Genomic DNA, 19,821 nt, shown 5'->3' with positions numbered 1-19,821 from the left:
TCTAGAAGCCTCGGCGGGAAAAAGTAAACAAAGCTGGGGCATAGAAGCAGAACCGAGTCGTATGTGTGGAGGGACAGTAACTGATGTGAGTGAAGTTGGCCCCCCCACCTTCTTCAATTCCAACAAAAGTGGTATCAAACGTTTGTGCTACGTTTGTGCTGGTTTGTGCTGCAAAAGGTTTCGTTTGTGCTGCTATCATTTTAAAGATATTAATAAAAATTTCTAGAGGTCATCAGAGGTCAACCAGCCCCCCCACATTACCCAAATCCAACAAAAGTGGTATCAAACGTTTGTGCTACGTTTGTGCTGGTTTGTGCTGCAAAAAGTTTCGTTTGTGCTGCTATCATTTTAAAGATATTAATAGAAATTTCTAGAGGTCATCAAAGGTCAACCAGCCCCCCCACATTAATGGAATCAAACAAAATTGGTGTCAATCAACTGTGCTATGTTTGTGCTGGTTTGTGCTGCTAAATTTGTCGTTTGTGCTGCTTCTGTTTTAAAGATATTAATGAAAAGGTAAAGGTCAAAAGGTCAACCAGCCCCCCCACATTACCCAAATCAAAGAAAATTGATGTTAAATGTTTGTGCTACGTTTGTGCTGGTTTGTGCTGCAAACATTTTTGTTTGTGCTGCTAACATTTTAAACATTTTAATAAAATAACATCTTGATGCGTGCTTAATCATCCAGGTAAGTACTGTAAATCCCAAAAGGTTGATTCTGTCCATCTGGACATTTTCAGTTGGAGAAACGTTTCGTCACTTATCCAAGTGACTTCTTCGGTCTCAGCTGACTGCAGGTTTCCCCAACCTTATAAACACATGTGAGTGAAGTTGCCCCCCCTACCGTCTTCAAATCGAACAAAATTGATGTCAAACATTTGTCCTGCAAATTATTTTGTTTGTGCAGGTTATGTTTCCCTAATTTTATAAACAGTACATGTACAGTGAGAGAGAGATGTTACATCTGTCTTCACTTGCATCCCAGTCATAGAAGCGTTGGAGGTAGTTCATAAGAGATTACAGGATCACCCCAACCTCAGCAACAGGACCACTCTCAGCACTGATCAGTTGTGTTTGCTTTTGGAACTGTGTCTTAATTCCACTTATTTTGCATAAGGGTCAGTACAGGCAGAAACCTAGGTGTGCCATGGGTTCCCCCAGGCCCCTGTTCAAAGTCACCAAACCAGTTCGTAAGCAGGTACAGGTGTGGCCAGAAGGGTCCTCAGAGGCACTGCAAGACTGCTTTTCCACCACAGGCTGCCACACACGACAACACCACAGACTTTAAGGAATATACAGAAACTGTTACTGCCTACATCCCAAAATGCATCGATGATGTCACAGAGACCAGGTGTCACGGGTTGCTTAGAGGATCCACTAGCAGGACTCCTGAGTAGCATTTAAACAGAGACTGTTTATTTACAGATCTTGACCAAGTGTATGTACAGACAGTGTGGGGTTAGTGCTATATACAAGACGTGAGGGGCAGGGCTCCAGGGAAAACGGGGAAATCACACACGCGCTCAGTTCAACCTCTCTCTTCTCCGCTAGCGACCAGTCACTCCTTCCACACTCCACACGGGGAACCACGGGGAATCTAGGAACAAAGAAACACTCGTTAAGTCTCTGAGATGGAGGCACAGGAAACTTGAGCTAGACGTGTACTGACAAGAGCCTTCACAACAATCCAGCGTTGAACAGCTCATCTCCTCCTTCTAATATACCAGCTGGTCTGATGAGGCCCAAGTGTTCCCAATCCAGGAAGGCGTGGACCGAGGGCGTGAAGCCGCCATGAGTTCTGCCCCCTGCAAAACAGGGCAGAGAAGTAGAGAGGGGGAGAGAGAGGGAAAAAGAGAAGAGAAGGAGGGCTAGGAGTGGAGAGATTCTGATCAGCACCTTGCCGATCCTGCAGGTCGTGACACCAGGCCTATCACTGTCCGGGCCAATCAGAAACCAAGGCTCACAGGTCAGGTTTAAATGCTCCTAAGGTTGAAAAATGCAAGCCTTCAGAGCCGGGAATTAGGTGAGCCAAAGAACAGCAAGGGCAAACCTGTCACGTGGCATCAGCTACAGCAAAGCTTCAGCGACAGCAGAGACACTTGGAGGCAGTGGCAAGGAATACAAACCATCACAGACTACAAGCCCACTCTGCAGACCGTGGTGACACAATCCCCAGACAGTGTGTGGAGATCCCTTGCCAAAATCAGTACCGCCGTTCCCATGTGCCTCAAAGCCTCCAACATCATTACTGTACCCAAGAAGTCATCTACCTCCTGCTTTAAGGACCACCGTCCTGTCAAACTCACCTCCATCATTATGAAGTGCTTTGAACGGTTAGTCATGCATCAAATCAAATTATCGCTTTCGTCAAAACGCTCAAGTGATGATGGAATTTCAACTGCCCCTTACTCAGCCCTCACGCATCTCAACACTAGAGACTCATATGTCAGAGTGCTGTTCATAGACTTCAGTTCAGCCTTCAGCATCATCATTCCCTCTCATTCACAAACTGGATCTGCTGGAGATCAGCACCTTGCTGTATAACTGGCTGCTAGATTTCTTGACAGGAAGACAGCAGATTGTACGGGTCGACAGCAACACCTCCAGCCCAAGAACACTGAATATGGGGGCTCCCCAAGGATGTGTGTTGAGCCCCCTTCTCTTCACTCTGCTGACCCACGATGAGCTCTACTACAGGGGTGAAGTTAACCATCTGGCAGAGTGGTGCAGCAACAACAACCTGTCCCTGAATGTGGAGAAGACCAGCAGCGACTCTACTTCCTCTGCAAACTGAGAAGCACAAGAGATTCAACCCCCATTATGAGCACCTTCTACAGAGGCACAGTTGAGAGTATCCTCACCAGCTGCGTCACTGTGTGGTATGACTCCTGCACTGGGTTCTGCAGGAAAAAATGACAATGCACCTGCCTCATTTGGAAGGTCGTCTCCATTACAGGTGACTACACTCATCCCTTCAGCAGCGTCTTCAGTTTGCTGCCATCAGGAAGGATACTGAAGAGCCTCCGGGCCAGAACACACAGACTGAGAGACAGCTTTGTCCATCGGGCTGTCAGGATGCTGACCATCTCTGAATCGAGAAGGGGGGCCCAAGGGTAAATCTTTCGCCATCCTACAATGCTGTGATTGTAGCCATTCCCCACTTTCTGTGAATGGTACTTATGGCCATTGATCAGTAGGCTTTGATTAGTTGTCGTTGATCAATGGTCATAAGAATTTGCATACTAACAATCATGGAACTAACCCCCCAGCACTTTGTTCATTCAGTGGTGCTAGTTTCCTTCACTATGCAAATGTACTGTTTATAAGGTTGGGGAAACCTGCAGTTAGCTGAGACCGAAGAAGTCACTTGGATAAGTGACGAAACGTTTCTCCAACTGAAAATGTCCAGATGGACAGAATCAACCTTTTGGGATTTACTTACCTGGATGATTAAGCACGCATCAAGACGTTATTTTATTAAAATGTTTAAAATGTTAGCAGCACAAACAAAAATGTTTGCAGCACAAACCAGCACAAACGTAGCACAAACGTTTAACATCAATTTTCTTTGATTTGGGTAATGTGGGGGGGCTGGTTGACCTTTTGACCTTTACCTTTTCATTAATATCTTTAAAACAGAAGCAGCACAAACGACAAATTTAGCAGCACAAACCAGCACAAACATAGCACAGTTGATTGACACCAATTTTGTTTGATTCCATTAATGTGGGGGGGCTGGTTGACCTTTGATGACCTCTAGAAATTTCTATTAATATCTTTAAAATGATAGCAGCACAAACGAAACTTTTTGCAGCACAAACGTAGCACAAACGTTTGATACCACTTTTGTTGGAATTGAAGAAGGTGGGGGGGCCAACTTCACTCACATCAGTAACTGTGTGTATATATAAGCATTTAAACACTGCAGAGAGTAGAATTAACAGTAACAGTATTGTAGAAATTCATTTCACCGAAACAATAACGTGGCGCACAGTGTGACGTCAAAAAATGCGCACACCTTTGACGCTGCGTTTTCTCCGTTTTTCTAGTCCACACGTAAATGCAAAAACGGAGTTTTCAAAAATATCCACCCTGGCCGGAATTTTTAAAAATCTTCGTTTTCAGTCACCAAAAACGCCGTTTACGTGTGGACGAAAGGTGCAAACGCATAGAAAAATCTGCGTTTTCAAAAATACTCGGGTACGTGTGGACGTAGCTATCAAACCACCTCTGCTAATGTAATCGGCGGCATTAAGTTAGCTTACGCCCCTCAACGCCTTTTTTTTTTTTTTGCTGCAGATTGAGAGACAAAGTCTATTCGCATTTCACTTGAAGTAAGCTGCTGGATCGGGGGTTTGAGTTGTTGTGGTAAGAACGTGACATTGTATTTTGTCAAAGTTTTCGTAATTAATTATGATACAGATAATATGCAAATATATGCAGTACAGTACACTCAAGCATTATTAAATATATGAATTCTAAGTACAGCTATCATTTATGCAATCTCTTTGCAATCAGTAGTTTGTTTAACTCTGTCCAAAAATTGGGTTATTAATATTACACTTTGTGAATTGCTTGTCATACGTAATTTAGAGAATCATCATTAGATTTAAAGGTTCATCCTTTTACTGTTGTGTATACCTTCCCATTGTTGTTCTCTTCATTCAATAATGCATCCTTGAAATATCAAACACCATTTTGTCCTCACTACACCTCACTCCTTCTTTATTTTCTCTTTTACAGTGAATGGTGCTAGAAGTGTTGCAGTGACATAGTAAATGTGGCAATGTAAGACCTGCCCTTCCGTTTTTCCAAGTAGGTCACATATTCTGAAACATTATCGAGTGAGACATAGGCACTTTGGAAATAATAATCGTATTCCATGTGTTCATGCAAGCTGTCCATGCAGTTTTAAAACATGGAATGCACTATTAATTCATTTGAATAGATGCCACGTTGTTAAAAATAGTCATCAGTCACAGGGATGTACATAGCTGTCATTTGTGTTCTTGTAAGGATCTTGTGTCTGAGAGAGATTACTGGACTCACATGCACACTTGAAGAAAAATGAGGTTGTAACTTGTATGTTTTTGGACTGCAAATTCAAAACAAATGTCTTCGGATCTTTTAGATCCCACAAGAGTAGGAAACACAGGTGTTATTCAGTAAAAAATCTTAAACCAGGAATAGTAAGTAGTATCAGACACAGTTGCTTATCCAGAATCTGCCTCCAGTACCTTTGATGAACACATTGGTGAGGGTGCTCAGTCTGGTAGCAGTGCTGATGCTTCACATGACCTCCCCAATGTAATTGAGCACAGTTTGGCAGCAGCTTTATTAAAATTGGAACATTTTTCTAATGTACCAAGCAGAGCAATTAATGATTTTTTGGTAGAACTTCATCACTTAAGCGACTGTCTCTCAAAATCTCATGCTGAAGGTGTTCTAGTGGACATTTTTAAGAAGAACAACCTTCAAGTTGACAGAGCTGTCATAGAGGAAATCACTACTTCTCTGTGGTAAGCAAATCCTCTAAATAAGGCCATAGAAAAGGGTGGGCCATTGAGTTCTTCATATCAACGTAATCAATATTACAAGGAAAATTTTAATGTTGTTGAACCAGTTGAATATATTTTAGATGTGAAAGAAAACAAAACATTGCAGTATATTCCCATCCTAGAATCCCTGCGAGTGCTGCTGAGTAGGAAAGATATTGTGGACAAGATAGTTAGAATTCATGAAACACGAAGGGAGACTTTGATAGGAAAAGAAATATTGTACAGGTCTTATAAGGATGGTCTGCATTGTAAGGAAAATACTTTGTTTTCAGGGGAAGAGCTAAGTTTATCCATAACTTTGTACGCTGATGACTTTGAGGTCTGTAACCCTTTGGGCACCTCCCGCAAAACTCACAAACTTTGTGCTGTGTACTGGGTACTGAATAATCTACCCCCAGATTCTCATTCTAATTTATCCTCAATTTTCCTGTGCATTTTGTGCAAAACTGACAACGTAAAATCATTTGGGTATGACAAGGTATTAGAGCCCCTATTACACGACCTAAGGTCTTTGGAAGTTGATGGAATTTTTGTCCCTCAACTGGACAAATCTCTGAAGAGGACAGTGCAGATTATTGCTGCTGACAATTTAGGAGCACATGGAATAGCAGGCTTTGTTGAGAACTTTACAGGCCCCTTCATTTGTTGTTTTTGTACAGCAACTGCTTCAGACATTCAATCACATGAGGTCAGGTCAGGAACTTTCATTCTCAGAACAAAAGAAACACATGAAACCCATGTCAGAGCAGCCATAGATAGTGGCACTAGCTATTTTGGAGTTAAAAGAGGCTGTCCTTTTACTGGAGCACTTTCTCAGTTTCATGTTGTCAGTGGCTACCCTCCTGACATTGCCCATGATCTCTTTGAAGGCATTGTGCCTGTTGAAATAGCACATTGCCTCAAGTTACTGATATCAAAGAAATATATCTCCTTGGATGATATAAACAATTCCATATTGCATTCCCATACAAGTGGACAGACAAAACCAATAAGCCTCATGCTTTGCCACAAAATCTTTCAAGCAGGAAAACCATAGGGGGCAATGCCCATGAAAACTGGTGCTTGTTAAGACTACTCCCATTTCTGATAGGCCCCAAAGTCCCTGAACATGAGCCAGTATGGCAGGTCTTGTTGGATCTAAAACAGATTGTTGAGCTAGTGGTTTCTCCACTTCACAGTGAAGAGTCTATTGCTTACCTTGAGAGCAAAATTTCAGATCATCGACAAAGGTATCAAGAGGTGTTTCCTAACAACAAATTGCTGCCTAAACACCACTACATAGAGCATTACCCACAACTAATTCAGCTTTTTGGGCCTCTCGTGGGACTTTGGACCATTAGATTTGAGGCTAAGCACAGTTTCTTTAAAAAGATTATGAAACACACCAGTTGTTTTAAAAACGTCCCTCTGTCTTTGGCTGTGAAGCATCAGTTTATGATTGGTTATCACCTGTCCTCTCCAAGTATTGATAAATCACTGCTGGATGTGTCAGAAGCATCCACTGTCCCATTAGATGTTTTAAAGGAAGAGCTAGCTCAAGCTTTCAAACAGAGAAATCCTTTTGTATCTGAAATACACATTGCAAAAAATGTTTGTAGTAAGGGAATACAATACAGGCCTGGTATGATAGCGGCATATGGTTCTTGTGGTGGCTTGCCTGAATTTGGGGAAATCCATCAAATATGCATTTTGCAGCAGTGACTATTTTTTGTGTTAAAACTGCTGTGTGGATGGTATTGTGAGCATTATGGAGCCTTTCAGCTGACTCCATCACCTGCACGAGAACTTGCTCTTGTGGAAGTCTCGGAACTGGCTGATGAATACCCACTGGCTGCCTATGCAGTTGGAGGTATGCAGATGGTGACCTTGAAGAGATCAATCTGTGTCTTTGGGTAAGATCATTTTAAAAAAATTGTGCTGGGTGATAAGTATGTTGTACCTCCATGTTTAACCTTGTTTGCGTGGGAAATGGTGATGGAATTGGCAACATCATGCACTGGTGGATGTGATTAAAGATAAGGAAGGACTGTTGAAAAAGTGTGCACGGTGCTGTCACATATAAATGTGTATGGGATACCTTGGGCACACTAACTGGTGTTTTTTTTTTCCCCAGAGTTAAGTTGTTATAGTGTTATAATGATAAAATATGAGGTTTGTTATAAAACTGATTGTAATTACATTTTCCTATTCTTTCCTAACAGACAGTGAAGAATGACCATGACAGCTCCAGCTATTCTCAGAGTTATCCTTGGACCAGACAGTAGTCAGAGGGTCATGATTTCTGCTGGTCTGCCTTCAACTGTTGCTGAACTGGAAGCTGAAATAAAGACTCAGTGCAAAATAATGGAACCCTTCCGATTGCAGTTCATGGACACACTTTTTGGGAAGAAATCCAAGACAAAGTGACAATCAAAATTGTATAACCACCCTTCCAACCTCAAGACCAAGGTGAAGACACATTTTCTTTTCCATCAACCAGTGCTCTTGATGACACATCTACTTCTGGTGACAGCACCGTGACTCTTTCATCTCCAGAGTCTACATCATCACGGTCTTCGTGGCCAGATTTGTTCTGCATTCCCCGTTTCACATATGATGCTGAAATTAAGCTTGCGCAGGCCCATGTAGCTTTCAAAGAAAATGGGATGCTGCTGATCCCTGATCCAAAGCTGAAGTCCGACATTTTGGAGGGTTTAATCCAGGAGGTAGTCAAGCACACAGTCTACCTCACAGACAGTAAGTTTGACCAAGTTGCAGAGGCACTCATCCTGAAGCATCCATGTTTAAAAGAAAAAGGCTCACACAGTGGCTATGCGGGATGGAAGTTGAGCCTCAAATACAAGTTATCAAACTACCGCACACATCTCCGCAAAATAGGATGTCCTGAAGTATGTGTGAATTCTTTGAAAAATAAGCCAGCTGAGAAATGTTCCCCTGCTTCTGCCGTTAAGCGACCATAGAGGGGTGAAGTGGATTACTGCCCCTCTTTTCCACTTGGAGAAAGTGAACAGTCCCTTGAGAAGATGAGGGTTGAACTCCTTTCCGATGTGAAGAGGCGCAACAACAGAGAGACAGTCATGGATAAAATGAACAGAACATATGCATTGAGAAGACAAGAAGTCATTTTTGATGCTCCCATGATCAGAAATGTACAAGAGAGATGGCCAGCTCTTTTCTTCCCAGCAGAGGTAATTTAAGTACGGAAAAGAGGACAGCAAAAAAAAAAATGCATTAAACCTCTCAGGCTCAAATTAAGTTTTTGTTGCTAATGCATAACCAAGTCCCGCAGTGGTACTTCTGAGTAAAAAAACCCCTCATAAAATATGTATGTGGGGTAATCAGGTTGTTAGTTTTTAACTGTTGCAAATCGGCAACGCCTGCCTCGAGAGGATTAACTAGTTGTGTCATAGATGTGTTAATGTGTAAAGGTAGTCCATATGGAAAAGATATATATAAATATTCTAAAGTTTGTATCTGTCTTGTGTGAAACTTGTATGAAAAGCATACAAGAGAGAAAACAGATATAAGATCCCTTGAAAAATTATATAAATGAAACTTTTGGATACTTACTAAAATAATATATGAAAGTGGCCACTTTCATGAGTAAATCATATAAGCCTTATGTGATTTACTATATCAAGCAAGCCAAATCTGATGCAAGTCTTTAATAAGTTTTTTCTATTTCTTTTTTATATGGGAGTGCTTGACTTTATTAGGATGTGTGTCCATATATTGCATAGCAGAGTCCAGATGAAGAACTATGCTGTATACCAGCCATTATTTTAAAATAATTTCACGTTGTTTCAGATAAACGCAGAGTTCAAATGCATCACAACCATGACTTTACAGTCAAGGTTTCTGTCGCAGCTTGACTATCTCTCCTAAAGTCTCCTGAAAGTGTTTGCAACGCAATCAGGGGAGCAGGGCAGGAAGATAAAGGATGTAACTGCCATGATGACAGTAAGAACTTTTAAATTATTTAACTACAAAGTGTATATGCATTGCATTAGGTCAGTAAAAGATTTATACGTTGCATCCTTTGCAAAGCTCAACTTTTACTTGTGAGTACCAATTCTACTGAAAGGACCCTATCATTTTTGTCATGCATTTAGTGTCCCACTGTGAAAAATTTATCTTTTTTATATGATCTGGAAACTATTTAGTCCACTCCTTAAAAATCATGTCAAACTTTTGAAAATTGTTTTGCTGGTGTTGCATGTTGATGACTGGTTCAAAAACACTGTCTTTGATCACTTTCTTCTATGCTACTGAAAATGTATCTATTTTTTTCTTTGTTATAATTCTTAAGGATGACATTGATGCTCGAAGGGAGTCCCTCATCAAAGGACTGTGCTTCTATCTGAATGAAAATCCTGACATCTTGGTGCAGGAGTACATGGTGAGTGTTTTATGAGTAGATTGTGGCTTTGCAACGTTTTTCAAAATGTATTCAGATAGCCATTTAATTCTCCTTGGACTAGGCAGGCCTAGTAGTCCTCTTTAATAATATGGCAAAGAGATTCTAACACTGAGATTAAAACAAAAGGTTAAACTTGTTCGCTACATCGCTTTTGTTTGTGTAACCCTGGAGAGTTACTAAGGGGTTTTAGTGTGTTATGAGCGATGTTAGTATTTTGAGTTCACTGTTAAGTTTTATTAAGTTAAATTATTTTGTTGAGAATTAATAAAATAGAAGATGTCTATAATGTCCTGATGGTCCTTGAAGTATACAGGGGGAAGTACCGCCTCCTGCCGTTCACTGCATAGCAGCTACGGATATCAGGAGAGAGGGAGAGGAAGAAAAGTCCGTTTTTCCAAGTGGAAAGCGTGGTTGTTTTTATCCTGTACGGTGGAAATAAGCTATCTAGGAATTGTTGTTACCCAGAAAGGAGTTTGTTACTGCTCGGATTCTTCTGGGTGAGTTAATTTGTTGTGAACAAGAATATTGTGAGTTTAAGCCACTAACGATGACATGCTAGCGGCTATCGCTATTAGCCATGTGGCTGTACATGTGTGATTGTGAGGATTAAACTGTATGTTAGAGTTTGTTAGCTTCCTATGACGATGCATGTAAAGATTGTAAGTCATATGTATGCTGTAGATGTTGATATGTTCCTATATCAATCCTTAATTGCGTTCATTGTGAGGTGAATACAGTTTAAAGAAAATGGGGTTATGTTTCTTTGTAGTTGTGCTACAACGCTTCACCATCGCCATTTTGAAGCTCCAGGAGAGTCCATTTTATTGGTTACTTTGGTAAGAAGTTATCATTGTCTATGTTTTGGAATATTCTGTCGTTCTTTCTGTATACTGGAAAGGTAAAATGCAAATTTGTTAGTATGTATGAACGAAACATAAGAAAGGATATATGTATAAATGACTAAATATAGATTTTTGAATGTTATTCTGACTGTGTTATACAGGTCAGGTTTTTTACTTGGGCGTACAGTTCAGTGATGATCCAGTCCAAAGATGGCGAGCCACCCCTCCAGGACCCTTGAGATGATTGCTCTAGGAAGAGAACTAAATTCTTTGGACGAACTGTGAACTGTACAAACTCTACTTAAGTGGTAGGACAGATTTGCACGTCATTCCTCCTTTGCACATCCTGCAAAGAGAATCCTCATTGCTGGACTCACACTTAAGGGTGTCGGCTGACACGAGAGAGAGAGACTGAGTCAAATCCCCCGGGGTTGTGTGTGTTTTGTTTATTATTTTCCGTGACTTGGGCCCAATTTTTCCTTTCATGTACTGTTATTGTTTTCATTGTATGTATGTAAGATTCTTTAATTGTGAATACAAATTGATCAAACCAAGTTCTCAGAGCGTTTCATTAGTCATCCACTGCTCCAGTAGTCGAACCTCAGCTATTGGCCCAACACACAGGTGACCATTTAAATCTGTATCCCAAGTGTTGAAAGGGGTGTTACAGAAAATTGGCGAGCCAGCCAGGAGCAGGTGGCAGACTATTGACGCTTTGTTTTCATTTTTTCTCCTTTTTGGGCAAAAATTCTTATCTTCAGTCATTATAACAGTAATTTGCCAAATTGGTGACATGGAGGTAGTGACACGTGAGCTGGTAAAGATCCCTAACTCTGTCATGGTTGAAGGGTTAACCTGGACTGAGGTGGACAATGAAGTACAGAGCTATCTAGAGACTCATGGTTCTATTAACCGTGTCTTGCGTATAGATGAACCGAACTCAGAGTTCCATAACAATGCAATTGTTGAGTTCACTTTTGGTACTGCGTTGCAAACGCTTGCTCCTTTGTTGCCATTTAAATACAAAAGCCCCACTCGGCCTGATGTGACTTTCCACGTGTGTGCGCTTGCTAGTGTCTATACCCCTGTGGTTAGCAATAGTGCTACTGAGAGTTACATGTCTGAGTTGCAAAACATTGCTAAGTTAACAGGGAAGTCATTTCAGCTTCTTTTGCAAGATGAACTAACTAAGTTGAGCTCTACAGTTGCAGCCACAGTAGAAAATGCCCCTGTGGACAGGAGTCAACATGAGGGAAGTCAGGCACCTAATTTCAGCTCGGCCTCATTACCGCAAGGTGCAATGCAATCTAGAATTGCTCCTGATACCACTATTCAGGGTGCTGCACTACGCTCAGCTCCAGAGATACAAAACCTGACCAAAGAGCAACATCCGAGAATACCACCAGTGACGGTGAGTTCATGCCCAGATCTAAGCCCCAGTGATCTCAACCCCCCTGAGATACAAAAGGTCGTTGTGGAGCATATTGTGCGAAATGAGGAGGCACCGCCACACCATTATGCTGCCTCACGCCTTCGAGTCTTTTCAGGCCGATTGCCGCGGCCAAATAATGAAACGGATTATGAGACCTGGCGCTCTAGTGTGGAACTTCTTTTAACAGACCCAGCATTGTCTGATTTAAGTCGCTCCAGGAAGATTGTTGACAGCTTGTTGCCCCCTGCTTCAGATTTCATTAGGCATCTTGATTCACAAGCTTTACCTTCTGCATATTTGCAGCTTCTTGACTCAGCTTATGGTGCTGTGGAGGATGGAGATGAGCTGTTTGCTAAGTTTATGGGTACTCTGCAGAATGCTGGTGAGAAACCATCAAACTACCTTCACAGACTCCAAGTTGTGCTTAACACTGCTACAAGGAGAGGAGGGGCCTCTGCTGATGAGTTTGATAGGCAGTTGTTGAAGCAGTTTTGTAGAGGCTGCTGGGATGACTCCTTAATAGCAGAGCTCCAGCTTGAACAAAAAATTAAAAACCCTCCTAGTTTTGCTGAATTATTGCTCCTGTTGCGTACTGAGGAAGACAAGCATGCTAACAAGGCAGTACGTATGAAAAAGCACCTTGGTACTTCCAGGCAACAGCCAGCCCCACCCAAACAGCATGTTTGGTCTCAACTGCAAACTGCCTGTGTTTGCTCTGAGTCTAAGGCTGTGGCAGAAACCAATCTCCTGAAGAAACAAGTTATTGAGTTACAGGCTCAAATGGCTCAGTTAACCCCCCACAGGAAAAGCAGGGGTAAGAACGCAAACTCAAATTTAAAGGTGACTGTGCAGACCAACCCTGCTCCTGAGCAGCCCTTGGCAGTGCCTGTTCCAGAGCACCAGCCACCTCCCAGGCCACGCCCGTGGTACTGCTTTCGGTGTGGAGAGGATGGCCATGTAGCCTTGAGATGCAGTAATGAGGCTAACCCCGTGCTAGTAGCAGCAAAAAGGAAGCAATTTCAAAGAAAACGGCAGGAGTGGGAGACGCAGAATGGCTCTGTGGATCCACACCATTTAAACTGACAGCAACTCCTGTTGTGGGACAGACAGGAGTTCAGTCTAACACTAGTCCCTCTACCTCCAAGCAAAAAGGCAAAAGACAGCCAAAATGTCAGCCATGTGGGCTGCCACAGAGGTTAGTTGGAAGCAAATGCACTGCTGAAGTGTGTGTTGCAGAGAAAAGGGTAAACTGTCTTTTAGACTCTGGATCTCAAGTTACAACGATCCCCTTGTCCTTCTATGAAAGCAACCTGAGGGACCAAGAAATTAAATCATTAGATGATTTGTTGGAGGTTGAAGGAGCTAATGGACAGCAAGTTCCATATTTTGGCTATGTGGAAATAGATATCACTTTTCCTAAAGAGTTTGTAGGAGAGGAGATTGAGATTTCTACTTTGGCCCTTGTGGTTCCAAACATGAGAGAAAATGCCCAAGAGCAAATTCTCATTGGCACCAATACACTAGACGTGTTGTACTCAAGTGTTGCTACTCACATGAATGAATTTGGCCTACCTGTCCAGTATGGCTACCGAGCAGTCCTCAAAGCCTTGGAGCTTAGGCACAGACAGCAACCCAATGGCAAGCTGGGCCAAGTAAAACTGTCTGGGGGGAAATCTGAGACGATTCCTGCTGGACGGACTGTTGCTTTAGAAGGGGTAGCCCTTGTTGGGAGCTCCTTTAATGAAAAGTGGGCCTTGGTAGAGCAACCAACAACACCCTCCTTGCCTGGTGGCCTACTGGTAGCAAATTGTTTAATCACATTGCCTAAGAAAAGGGCGAGCACATTGGCAGTGATAGTCAAAAATGAAACCGCCCATGATGTAACAATCGCACCAAAAACAGTGATCGCTGAACTCAGTGCTGTTCAACAAATAGTAGCACATAAGTCTGACACAAATGTACCTGACTCTGTCAAAGACAAGAACAATTCTAGTCCAGATTTACAGTTTGACTTTGGAGATTCTCCTTTGTCAGCTGACTGGAAGGAAAGAGTAACACAAACATTGAAGTCAATGCCAGAAGTGTTTGCTCACCATGACTTCGACTTTGGTCATGTAGGTCAGGTCTGTATCCCAAGTGTTGAAAGGGGTGTTACATTTGGAAAAAAAAATTGCCCAACTGTGAGGCTGAAAGAAAATCTAAATTCTTCTGAGTGACATAGCCTGGCTTGCTGGTGGGCCAATGTCTTTCTAACAAAAGACTAATGTAGGCCTTGAATGCCCTTCATTTGAAAAAAACAAAAACAAACTTTGTGCGTGTGTGTTCTATTTGTTGTTGTTTTTTTTCCGTTTAGAAACAGATCATGAATGGCAGCAGGACAGGGCACTGCATGTAAAAAAGAGGATTTGCCTAAAAAAGGAATCTTAAAGAAATGTTTTATCTTTAACCAGGACATGACCGAGGCCACTGCACTGACTGCTATAGAGAAAACAACGGTGGGCATTTATGTCTCCAGAGATACGCCAGGCAATGACTGTCCTGATGTTGGCATCATCATCGAGGGTGTGGTGGTTCTTCAGGATTTGGATAGTGTGGCCCTTGCAGTTGCCATGCTTTTTGGACTGTTTTACTCGTTGAACATGAGTTACCCATCACAGCTCCGCTACACCTTTGAGGTCATTCAGAAGGTGGTAATGGAATTGGATGCAACTCAGCTCTCAAGAAAAGCCCAAAATTTAAAGACAAAACTGCTCATGTAAAGAAAGTTCACTGTTGCTCGGCATGTGAGGTGGTTTGCTCTCTCACTTGTTCTCCTGCATTTTGGAGGTTCGATATCAACGACAAATGTTCACTATTGTGTACTTTGTAAATGCCATATAGATGGGGCCTGGCTTGGTTTTGTTTTTTCCTTTTTGCTCTCTGTTCAAGTTTTCTAATTGGCAGCATTTTTAGATTTTGGTTTATTTGTTTTTAAAAGTGAAGAAATGTAGGATTGTTCACCCCAAATAGTCCCATCATGGCTGTGTGAAACAGCATTTTAGGTTTAATTTAGTTGGTCTAAGATTGCTTTGATGGTTTTATCTTTTAAACCAAGATGTTTCAGTATGATCATTGCTGGAATTTTTGAAACTTTTTTCGTATTTGTTAATTTTTTTTAAGTCACTCTATCACTGTTATTTCTGTGGCTCTTTAATAAAGGTTTTGACTTGCAAGTGGTATTTTTTTCTTTTTTTAGTAATTAGGGCAAAATGCATAATGTTAATGATAAGGTTAATAGGTAGGTGTTTCCCAATCCAGTAATTTTAGAATTAATGGTAACTAACATTATGTTAAATTATTTACAATTGTAATTGTTCATTTAATCTTAAAACCTTAAGCAGAATTTTTTGTATTACTGTTCTCTTTCAAAGAGGTAACCTGTGTTTTGTCAAGTCAATCATGGCATAGATATTAGACCTTTTAGTTTATTTATTTTTTCTCCCCACTCAGGTTACCATCTTGAAAGAAAGAGTGCGATATGTTATAAAGCTTACATTAAAAAATGTGTACTTGATACTAGAATATAATAACACATTGTTAAACGAAGATAACGTGTAGTATTTAAGTGACCAATTAGTGTTGGGTAAAAGTTACTCAATAGTGTTGGATTAAAGTGAGAAAATTATGAAAGAATAAAATATTCCAAGACTTCAAATTACTTCAACAGAACATGTCTCATTCACATTTTATCAAGACAAAATTTATAGGTTTATTGAAAGCGAATAACTTGTGTTAATTTAACACAATTTTTTCATTTGCTGCCAAAGCATCTGTGTGCAACAAATGTCCACCATTGAATTAAGTAAATCCAACAACATATTTTTTTCAGTGTGAGGAGTCTGCCCCCTCACATATACTAATGTGCCACAAACGGGTTGGGGGATTCTCATCAGATGAGAATTCCTCAAAATCGGCGTCCTCCTCAACACAATCCTCTGTCTCAAACACATTCACTTCTATGTCACTTTCACTGTCAAAGACTTGTGCCAAAATTTCATTGACAGTAAATCTGTTCCCAGAGGAATTTTTTTTAGAGAACATAGAGATTGCACAGTACACCGTGCACCAAGACTAATGATTTAAATAGAAGGGGGTCATGGAAGCTTTTATAAGTTTGCTCCTCCCCTATCTTGCATAAGCTGTTAATGTCATTGTGAGAAAATCCTACTTACCCGCCACTGCACGAGAAATATCTGTTCTAATTCTGCAGGTGAGTATAGTAGGTCACACACACACACACACACACACACACACACTTTCATATCTTAGTCAGGACATATAATTCCCTAACCCTTAGACTATATCTAACCATAACCTAAGATAAGATAAGATAAAACTTTATTAATCCCTCGGGTGGGTTCCTCTGGGAAATTCGGTTTCCAAAAGCACAGCACCGACAGAAGTTACAGAGTTACAGAATATTATATATATATATATATACACATATATAAATAAAATATATAAAGGGGATAAATAGAATAAATAGGAATAAAAATAAAAATACAAGTGAATTGCACATTACCTAATAACCTAATTGTAACCCTGACATTAAAACCACATTTTGAGCCTCAAAAATGCCTTCAAACACATGGCGATGGGCATTTGTCCCCATAATTATTTGATCCTTAGGGGGTACCACACATATCCAAAAAACACTGGAAAAAAATACTGATGGATGAATGTAGTCAATGTGATTGTAAATGTGCATTGGACAAGTGATGTATTAACCAGCAGGGTGAGCTGAAGCACCAGGAATAAACTCTAATCAAATCAAATCAAATCACTTTTATTGTCACATCACATGTGCAGGTACATTGGTACAGCACATGTGAGTGAAATTCTTGTGTGCGAGCTTCACAAGCAACAGAGTTGTGCAAAATACAATAATGTAAACAAGCAAAATACAAGAATGGCTACATCTGAAACTAATAAATATATGTACAATATATAATAGTATATGCATTTCTGGATGTGTATACTAAATATTTTTCTACGTGTGTGTGTGTGTGTGTACACATATTTTACAAATTAAATAGAGTAAACAATAAATAAAATATATAAAATAAAATATACAGAGTGAGACATGTGCAAAACAGTGGCGTTACTGTACAGTATGGAGTGCATAATGTTAAAGTTCAGTAGTGAAGCTGAGGTGTCTATGAAGTGTTCAGCAGTCTGATGGCCTGATGGAAAAAGCTGTCTCTCAGTCTGCTGGTGCGGGACCGGATGCTGCAGAACCTCCTTCCTGATGGAAGTAGTCTGAACAGTTTATGGCTGGGGTGACTGGAGTCCTTGATGATCCTCCCCGCTTTCCTCAGGCAGCGCTTCCTGTAGATGTCTTGGAGGGAGGGAAGCTCACCTCCAATTATCCGTTCAGAGCACCGCACTACTCGCTGGAGAGCTTTGCAGTTGTAGGCAGTGCTGTTGCCATACCAGGTGGTGATGCATCCAGTGAGGATGCTCTCAATGGCACAGTGATAGAAGGTCCTGAGGATGCGGGGGCTCATGCCGAATCTTTTCAGTCTCCTGAGAAAGAAGAGGCGCTGCTGCGCCTTCTTCACTGTTTTGTTTGTGTGTACTGACCACGTAAGATCCTCAGCCAGATGTACACCAAGGAACCGGAAGCTGCTCACTCTCTCCACAGCAGCGCCGTTGATGGTGATGGGGGTGTGTACTTCTCTGCACCTCCGGAAGTCCACTATCAACTCCTTTGTCTTTGCGACGTTGAGGGTGAGATGGTTGTCTTGACACCAGTGGGTCAGGGCGCTGACCTCCTCCCTGTAAGCTGTCTCATCACTGTTGGTGATAAGACCCACCACTGTAGTGTCGTCCGCAAACTTCACAATGATGTTGGAGTTGTTAGTGGCCGTGCAGTCGTGGGTGTAGAGTGAGTACAGGAGAGGGCTCAGTACACACCCCTGTGGAGCACCAGTGTTCAGTGTGACGGGGGATGAGGTGATGTTGCCCAGTCTGACCACTTGGCGTCTGTCAGACAGGAAGCTAAGGATCCAGCTGCAGAGGGAGCTACTCAGTCCTAGATCCTGCAGTTTCCTGTCCAGCTTCGAGGGAACGATGGTATTGAATGCTGAGCTGTAATCTACAAACAGCATTCTCACATACATGTCTCTCTTCTCCAGGTGTGACAGGGCAGTATGTAGTGTCAGGGCTATGGCATCATCAGTGGACCTGTTGTGGCGGTATGCGAACTGTAGAGGGTCCAGTGAGTCGGGTAGTGCAGAGCAGATGAAGTCCCTGACCAGCTTCTCGAAGCATTTGCTCACGATGGGGGTCAGGGCTACATGTCGCCAGTCGTTCAATGAGGAGATGGTGGAGGATTTGGGTACAGGGACGATGGTGGCCATTTTGAAGCAGGCTGGGACTACAGACAGAGAGAGGGAAAGGTTGAAGATGTGCGTGAACACTCCAGCCAGCTGAGCCGCGCATGACTTGAGGACGCGGCCGGGAATCCCGTCCGGACCAGTAGCTTTGCGTGCGTTCACCTTCCTGAAGCACCTCCGCACATCCTCCTCAGACACAGTGTGCGCACTGACGTCATCCGCGGTGCGCACACTGTCCGGTCTCATGGTGTTCGCTGTGTCGAATCTAGCGTAGAATACGTTTAGATCCTCACACAGAGAGGCCGTGGTCTGCGGTGTGCTGGTTTTCCCTCTAAAGTCTGTGATCGTGTTTAGTCCCTGCCACATACTCCGAGGGTTGTCAAACTGTTGCTCCACCCTGTCCCTGTACTCACGTTTGGCTGCTTTGATCGTCTTCCGGAGTTGGTAATGTGCGTGTTTGTAGTCCGATGTGTTCGCGGAGGCAAAGGCGGTGCTCTGTGCCGCGCGAACATCTCCGTTAATCCAGGGTTTTTGATTTGGGAAGGATTTAACTGTTCTGGATGGGACGACATCTTCCACGCATTTCCTGATAAATCCACAGACTGAGTCTGTGTATTCATCAATGTCCCTAGCAGCCACGTGAAACATTTCCCAGTCCGCGTGATCAAAACAGTCCCGCAGCGCAGACTCCGATTGGTCCGTCCAACAGTGCACCGCCCTCCGGGTTGGAGCTTCCTGTTTCAGCTTCTGCCTGTAGGCGGGCAGGAGCAGGATGGAGCGGTGATCTGATTGGCCGAATGGGGCGCGGGGGAGGGCTTTGTACGCATCCTGGAAAGAGGTGTAGCAGTGGTCGAGTAGCCGATCTCCACAAGTGTTAAAATGGATGTGTTGGTGGAGTTTGGGTGAGACTTTCTTCAGGTTTCCCTTATTAAAGTCTCCGGCTGTGATAAACGCTGCCTCTGGGTGTGCGGTTTCCTCGCTGCTGATCGCGCTGTACAGTTCCCTGAGTGCTCGGTCAGTGTCGGCTTGTGGGGGAATGTAAACAGCCGTAATAATCACTGCTGTAAATTCCCTCGGTAGCCAGAATGGCCGGCACTTAATCATCAGGTACTCCAGGTCCGGTGAGCAGGAGGATTTGACCGGGTGCACGTTCGCATAATCACACCAGCTGTTGTTGATCATGAAACACACA

The 19,821-nt window shown here is 42.4% G+C and overlaps 1 protein-coding gene, 1 long non-coding RNA gene and 1 pseudogene across 2 annotated transcripts; all 3 read left to right on the top strand.

Annotated features, from left to right (window-relative positions):
- Window positions 1-8,644: 8,644 nt before the first annotated feature.
- LOC146675093 (uncharacterized) lies at window positions 8,645-15,011 on the top strand (annotated as a pseudogene).
- LOC146675095 (uncharacterized) lies at window positions 10,190-11,430 on the top strand. The gene is made up of 3 exons (XR_014910244.1): window positions 10,190-10,475; window positions 10,748-10,814; window positions 10,982-11,430. It is a non-coding gene; the product is annotated as an uncharacterized LOC146675095 (long non-coding RNA).
- On the top strand, window positions 11,614-14,320 carry LOC146675094 (uncharacterized). Its single transcript, XM_085385397.1, has one exon. It carries the CDS (start codon window positions 11,614-11,616, stop codon window positions 13,333-13,335), a length of 1,722 nt encoding a protein of 573 aa, XP_085241523.1. The 3' UTR covers window positions 13,336-14,320.
- Window positions 15,012-19,821: the final 4,810 nt, after the last annotated feature.

The sequence above is a fragment of the Rhamphochromis longiceps genome, linkage group LG3 (genome assembly GCF_057381845.1).
Source record: "Rhamphochromis longiceps isolate RC_006_pf linkage group LG3, R_longiceps_female_GT1.1, whole genome shotgun sequence".
Lineage (NCBI taxonomy): Eukaryota > Metazoa > Chordata > Actinopteri > Cichliformes > Cichlidae > Rhamphochromis > Rhamphochromis longiceps.
This window is presented reverse-complemented; position numbering and strand designations above follow the sequence as displayed.